A 7,052-nucleotide genomic window follows, 5' to 3' on the forward strand; every position below is an offset into this window, starting at 1 on the left:
TGTTTGCATTTTTGAGAGAATATTATTTATGCGTGGTTATTCAAAAAACTCAAACTTAAATTGCCTGATATAAGACCACAAACGACCAACTTCACATATTCCCACAATACTTTTGACTAATGGAAGTTGTCGCCTAGAGTTTTTACTTGAAAATGATCTGAAAATCATCCGGGCTAATCGTTCACATTAAACAATAGATTGATTTAAATTTTGTAAGACACTTTTTGTTTGGAAAGGCAATATGCAGGTGGGTGTGAATGATCCAACAAGGTCATGAATAATGTCCTCATTCACACCTGAAGACAAAGACCTGCTAATGCTGCATACTAATGAGCCTTTCACTGAGTGTGTCACTGAGCCACAAGAAAGAATGCAAACACACACACACACACACACACACACACACACACACACACACACACACACACACACATATATATATATATATATATATATATATATATAATACAATTTGCAAGCATACACAGTTTGTGGAAAAATACACTTTTTTTCAAGATGTTTCCAACTCTGAACCAATTCTGTAGTAATAAGAATTAACTGCACAATTACTAGAAATGTTTACCTTGGATACTCATTCGTATTTTCAGAAACTTTTGCAATATGTAGGCTATCCTCTTCCCAAATTTGTCACTAATAAAACACAAAAATAATTTAAAGAGAAGGCTTATATTGACCTTTTAAGATTTTGTTTGCACCTTGTAAATTAGGTTTTGATGTGGCAGTAAAAACTTTATAATCTATCCAAAACTAAATGTTGTCTTTCATATTTCGTCTGTAACATATCGTCTTTTATATATATATATTAGGGCATAAATGTTATTTTGCAGTTTAATATGTTGCTTATACAAAGACGTGGTCTTGAAAAAAAGTTCACGGAGACGGAGAGGCAGAAAGCACTCCCTGTTTACTTTCTTTATTTTACAAAAACACAATGTTTTATTTTGATTTTAAGTGAACCCATAAAAAAGACATTTAACAGTTTATTTTTTCATATTTCTTAAGCCTGTATGACAAAAAATGACGGGAGTATTTTAAGTCTATTTTGCTGCTATGTGAAAAAAACCGAGGCAAACACGGCGGCGTGTTTTTGGTCCCCAGAGGGTTAAGAGGTGTGTCCCAATACTTTCACCCACACAGTGTATGTTAAAAAATGCAGGCATGAAAACTGGTCAGGGGTAAAAAAGGTGAGAAGAATACGGCAGCAAAAAAATCCAATCCAATCAACTTTATATATATATAGCACATTTTAATTTTTCACATTAATTTCACATTTGCTGCACAAAGAATAAATTGAAAATATAATAACACATAAAACATACAAAATATTTGAATGTGCCATTTTATGTGTGGAGGCAGGTATTTACAAAAAAGCATAAGATTATTTTTTCTTTTTCGCCTGAACCAGAATCTCAAGGGCCCGTTTTCTCTGTTTAGCAGCATGTCTCAGCCTTGCCCTCTTCTCTTCTTCAGCTGCCTGTTTTTTGAGATCCTGAGCACTACTGGATCCTTTGCAGCCCCAGTCGAGTCTCTTTTCAAGCAGACTCTGCTGTTGCTGTTTTTTGTTGGTGGTTCCTGCTGAACGGATGTTCTTGCAGAGTGTGCGATCCACCTCCCCATATTTGTTGTCATCTCGTCTAAAGTACTCGACTGCTGTCTTCTCCCTGGATTGGAGGGTGTACTTGACGGTCTGAATGGCATTGAATGTTGAAACATTCATGTTCCCACTTCTGTGGTCGATTATGTCATTCATCAGACTGAAAGAGGATTCCACTCTTGGACCATGAAAAATAGAGAGACCACATTTTACCAATGCAGTGAGGGCTGGATATTTCTCTCTCTTCTCAAAGACATGACCCCACCACTCCACCAAGCAATCCCCATTCTTGAAACTGGGCAGAGACAGATCAACATTGTATCTCAGGATTTCTTGGTGGGTGTCACTGCCAGTTGGTAGGAGGTGGCCCAACATACCACTCAACCTCTTCAGTTGGATGGTTGCTTGAGAGTGGCCTCTCAGAAGTGGATCCAAAGCAGACAGCGCCTTCAGTGTCTGGCTGACCAAGGGAAGTTTCCTCTGCATATATGCAGCTGTAGTTGTGTAGGCTGTTTTCAGCTTTTCCATGAATGGCTTCAGCAGCTGAAGTATAGAACATCACAAAATTGGCAATTAATGCATGTTCTCTCAAACAATTAGGGAAAAATGTCAAGATAAATGATATTATGTTGTAGAGTACTAACAGCATGATTAGGATTTTTGGTCCTGAATTCATCTGCCTCCTGTCCAACATACATCTCCTTGGCAGGCAGTAGCATATCATCCTCTAGCACCATCTCTACAAGAGCCCTGGGTGACACTTGAATAAAGTGTTCCCCCTTTACAAAGCAAGCCAGGAAAGCCAGAAACAGCTCAAGCTGCTTGTCATGGAGTTTGTGAACCAATGTCTGGCTACCCTGAGTATGTAAAACAGTGAGATATTAAACAAACACTATACACGGAATACACAAGTACAGTCAACAATTGTGTCCAACACCCACCTGGAAAACCATGACATATTGCTTCATGATAGCCAGTACACCTATGTAAGCGCTAAGCTGAAGTCGTGTTGTTGTCTCCTCATGCCACAGCTTTTGACAGACCCTCTTCCTCCGATCTTTGCCCTGCTGTGTCATGCCTGTGAAAACAGAATCCGACCAAATTTGAATGTAAATATAGTTAATATCGCTCATCATTGGTATCTATAATATACATGGCTGATCTTCACCTTTTTGGCTGAGGTCCTCATGTATGGACCTAATTCTTGCTTTTGCTGTCTGACTGGCACTATACTGTGTGTAAAGATTTTCCAGAGGTTCTTTGTAAAGTTTCTGGTCTTCTGTGCTGAGGTATCCAAAATAGAGGATCTTGTATGCTGGCAACATTGTGTATGTTGACATGCTGGCATCATATGCTGACAGCCATCGATGGTACACAAACCCCCTCTGAGGGTTGGAGGCAGGGATTTTCAGAATGTGGCATACCTCCTTAAGGTGCATGACCTGACCAAAAGAGATTCTGAAATTATGCAATTCCTAAACTCTCCTTACACATTATCTCATTTGATACCCAATGCCCAATCCTTATTTTAGCACCCTCCTTTTTGGTACCAGTTCAGGTCCTCTGCGGTAATAATTATGTTTAGGTTATGAGAATTGGGTGACAGCCAGTGTTGGGCGAGTTAGTGAAACTGCAGTTAGTAATGACATCTCGCTGTAATTGTACTACTTTAACAAAGAGGCTGCCATTTCAGTTCTTTTTACCTGATCTGGGCACCATTGGTGGTCCGTCTGCAGATCATTGAACAGCTGCTCAAGATAGCGGTCAAACGGCTCTGTAAACTTCTTTGCCGCATTGTGTATATGGTGACACGAGTCTCCATCGATGTCAAGCAGAGTTGGACAGTGCTGTTGGATTCTCTTCTCGAGGCCGGTCTTGCTACCCCTCATGACAGCACATGAATCCATCAAAATACTCACCAGGTGTTTCCATGGTATTTTATTCTGGTCAAAAAACTCACAGAGCACTTTCTCCAAGTTGGCAGCTGTCCCTTTTATCATCTCCAGGGACCCCAGATGCTCAACCATTACCTTGCTAAAATCATCATGGTAGTAACTGACAAGCATGGAGAGGACCTTCAAATCAAACCAAATGTAAGAAAAAAAGAGAAAAAAAAAAAAGATATCAGGGTTTATTTGCCATTTGCAGAAAATACATTTTGACTGGAGAGCAAAAAAAAAATTCTCTACAATGTAAGGCTGAACAATTAAAATATTAGTAAAGACCGTATTATGGCCATGTTACATCTCGATTTTTATTTTTTTTTGAAGCGGTGATGAAATAAAATGCCTTTGACATATAAGAGATCATCATACTATAAGAATATCCTGAAAGTTTTAGAACTGAAAACTGCCTTGTTAGTCCAATAAAAGCTTTTATTGACATCAGGCTCAGCGAACGACCGGTTTTTCAAAGTGGTGATCTATGACGTCAAAGGGGATAAAACACCGCCTCCGCAGAAGATCAACACCTACTTCAACACCGCCTGTTTAGCCGGTGTTGAAAACATGTAGAATAAACATGTTTATTCTAATGCCTGATCTGTGATCAGTGATTTCTGATGTGTAATTAATTACTCAAGTTCAGATAGATTATCTTTCTCTCAAAATCGTTCAATTCTGTTTATGCATCAGTGACTAAATGATCAACTTCACATTGTTTCTCTTAGTAAGATGAAAATAATCTTATTTAAATTGGGATTAAAGCCCAAGCTGTCAATCAACGCAAGTTTATCTGGACATTTGCCAAAACTAGTTATGAAATCAACGACAAATATAAATGAGCTCAAATGGAACAAAACCAATAGGACAGATTGCATATATCTTGTAATTGAAGTAAAACCAACCTTTTTGTTGTTGTTTGATGTGCTTTCATCCAGGTTTAAGGAAAAGGGAAATCTCCTCAGGTTAGAGAAGGTCCTTTCAGAGAAGGTTCGCCCTAGGCCATGGACCATCTTATATGATGCTGCTGTTCTAGACAGCTTAATTCCCTGCAAAGCCACTTTGTCCAGAGCAAGACTTTGAGCAAGCTCCACAATTACTGGAGCAATAGAAAAGGAGAGGGAATGCTCTGCTAGCACTCCAAGAACCATGGCCTAAAACAGAAATGTTGAAATTATTTTAAAGCAGGTAGTAAATGTCATGGCAGAGTAGGGTAGCTGCTAGTGCTTAACTACTAGGCCTATCTCTACCTCTGCATTTGCTATGCGATTCACAGTGGGTGTTGGAAGCTTTGTCTGGCATTGCTGTCTAATGTTCTCTGGACACTGGTTTGTAGCTGATGTAGATGCTCTGGTCTCACTGCCTAGAAGGCTGGCTACACTGTGTGTTGTTGTGATGTCGATTACTTTCTTCCTGTGCATCTCAGTTTTGCAGTGTGCCAGCAAAGCATGGCTGCCTTTGTTGGCATAATTTATTTCTTTGTGGCACAGAATACATCTCACAAGGCCCTTCTTATTAATTTTCTGGAACACATTTGATAAAGGGAATGTAAGATCTTCTCCTTTAACCTCAATCTGATATTCCAGTTTAAGCCATGACCAGTTCCAGGTGCACTTCAGGCCTGCATCCAACTGCTTCACTAGCAGTGCATCGCTCTCTCCTAAATAACTCATTCTGAAATTAAAGCATAAAACAGTTAAGGTTACACATTATGGGTAATTGTCGTATGGCATTTACCTAGTACCATAATAGCGCACATACAAATCAGGTGCGTGTACACAATACGAGCGCACAGAACCGTATCTGCGGGCGTAAAACCGTCCTCGCAAGGGAGCATTTCTGCTCCAGGCTCAAATAAATTTAATTATTAATGCAGAGCGGATAATTGTTAATTTATCATTAGCCTACTGCTTCGCTAAAAATGGAAAATTCAGCATTTAAAGCATGCCATAAGTTAGGGTTGGGCAATTGCCAAAGAAATCTGAGTTTTTGGGCTAAATGGCGATGGTATAATCTCAGTATTTAACTTTTTTTTTCTATTTCAATTTTTATAAATCTGTATTTAATTTAAACCAAAAAAAAAAAGTTAGGCTATTTCATATCCTGGTCAATATTGTCCTACAAATAATGTTCACATTGAAGGCTATGAACACAAACATAGTGAATGCAACCTTGCAGTCTAAAAAGGGGTCAAATCACATTACACTCTAACATATCAAACATTGCGATCTAAAAACAAAAAAATGCTTTTTAAAGAAGTAGTAAAATTTACTAATCTTAAAATGAAAATAAAAACAAAACTGATATCATAAAAATACACTTGTAGGTTTGAAATTCTCTAGCACATTTATGTTCACCATCAACAACAAATATTCAACAACAAATATATTAGCAAAATATATTTATAATTTAGTGTTATGTATATTTTAGTCAGAATTATTGCGCTCCTATTCTTGCTCCGTCTGTTCGGCGCGAATGCGCGCGGCGGCGCTCGTTCACGGAAGTTTAGCCTGCTGAAGGCTCGTCCACTCATGACAGCAAAATGGAAATATTTGCTTGACTTTCTAACATTTACAGATGGAGAATATGTATGTGGAATGGAAGTTATGCACGGAGGAAATTATTGGAAGTCACTTCAGCTTAAAGATTATTAATAGAGGTATATTTGTTTCCACCAATCGCTGCACAAGTTAAGGTCACATATGATGACGAAAGCACGTTAGTGCGAGCCCTCCCGGAACCCATAGAGAATGCAAATAACATTGTAAGTTAACTTACCTCAGGCTTGCTTTACGACGTGCAGAACTGTCTTTGTTCGGTAGTGTGTCCAGTTATCAGACTTGCGGTGTGTTGTCCAGTTGTCAGATTCGCGGTGTGACTTTGAAAAAAATTATGCCCTACTCTGACTCGGATTGGCTGTCAGTTTTCGGCATTAGGAATGATGATTGGTTTTTAAAGCCGCGAAGTTTATGGTAACTATAGAGATATAGCGGGTACTCTGACTCGGATTGGCTGTCAGGTTTCGGCATTAGGAATGATGATTGTTTTTTAGAGCCGCGAAGTTTATGGTAACTATAGAGATAATATACATACACACACACACACACGTCCCCCCCCCCCCCCCCCCCAAAAAAATGTTTTTTCATCGGATCTGCACGAGTCACGTAGGTGACCCATTTTGTTTTTAAAACGGCGAATTTCGCCGAAAGGTGAGGAGTTTTCATGCCTGAAAATGACAATACTTTTCATGAAGTGTACAACACTGTATTCTTAAATTAGGGGTAGGGCCATAATCTGTAAAAAAAATGTGAAATGTTAATTTAAGGTGTTCATGCTAATTCAGTATTTATGTAATTATGTTCTGGAACATATGCACATAATCTAGTTTCTAATCCATCCTGCTTTATTTCTGTCTTGAAGAAGGTTTCACAAAGTCAAACAAATATGCTATTCAAATGTACAGCCAAATGGGATACTTTATCATCGTGCAATCTTGA

At 38.7% G+C, this 7,052-nt stretch overlaps 1 protein-coding gene across 2 annotated transcripts; it reads right to left on the bottom strand.

The window, feature by feature from the left end:
• Positions 1–1,215: 1,215 nt before the first annotated feature.
• LOC306996806 (uncharacterized protein) lies at positions 1,216–6,656 on the bottom strand. Of its 2 annotated transcripts, XM_079609698.1 has the most exons (8): positions 6,334–6,656; positions 4,806–5,229; positions 4,461–4,709; positions 3,319–3,690; positions 2,784–3,057; positions 2,557–2,693; positions 2,260–2,472; positions 1,216–2,158 (listed from the first exon to the last, which is right to left on the bottom strand). In XM_079609698.1, exons 2-8 carry the CDS (start codon positions 5,226–5,228, stop codon positions 1,400–1,402), a joined length of 2,427 nt encoding a protein of 808 aa, XP_079465824.1. In that variant the 5' UTR covers position 5,229; positions 6,334–6,656; the 3' UTR covers positions 1,216–1,399. The 2 variants fall into 2 exon arrangements, with proteins under 2 accessions (XP_079465824.1, XP_079465825.1); XM_079609699.1 differs by having other exon boundaries at positions 5,124–6,656.
• Between the last annotated feature and the right edge of the window lie 396 nt (positions 6,657–7,052).

Source organism: Phoxinus phoxinus (assembly GCF_949152265.1).
Source record: "Phoxinus phoxinus genome assembly, chromosome: 4".
In the NCBI taxonomy this organism is placed as follows: domain Eukaryota; kingdom Metazoa; phylum Chordata; class Actinopteri; order Cypriniformes; family Leuciscidae; genus Phoxinus; species Phoxinus phoxinus.

Coding starts and splice junctions, on each gene's coding strand:
- LOC306996806 (XM_079609698.1), bottom strand. CDS start 5,228: ATGAGTTATTTAGGAGAGAGCGATGCACTGCTAGTGAAGCAGTTGGAT. Junction 4,710..4,805: donor ATCGCATAGCAAATGCAGAG/GTAGAGATAGGC, acceptor TTTCTGTTTTAG/GCCATGGTTCTTGGAGTGCT. Junction 3,058..3,318: donor ACCAATGGTGCCCAGATCAG/GTAAAAAGAACT, acceptor TCTTTTGGTCAG/GTCATGCACCTTAAGGAGGT.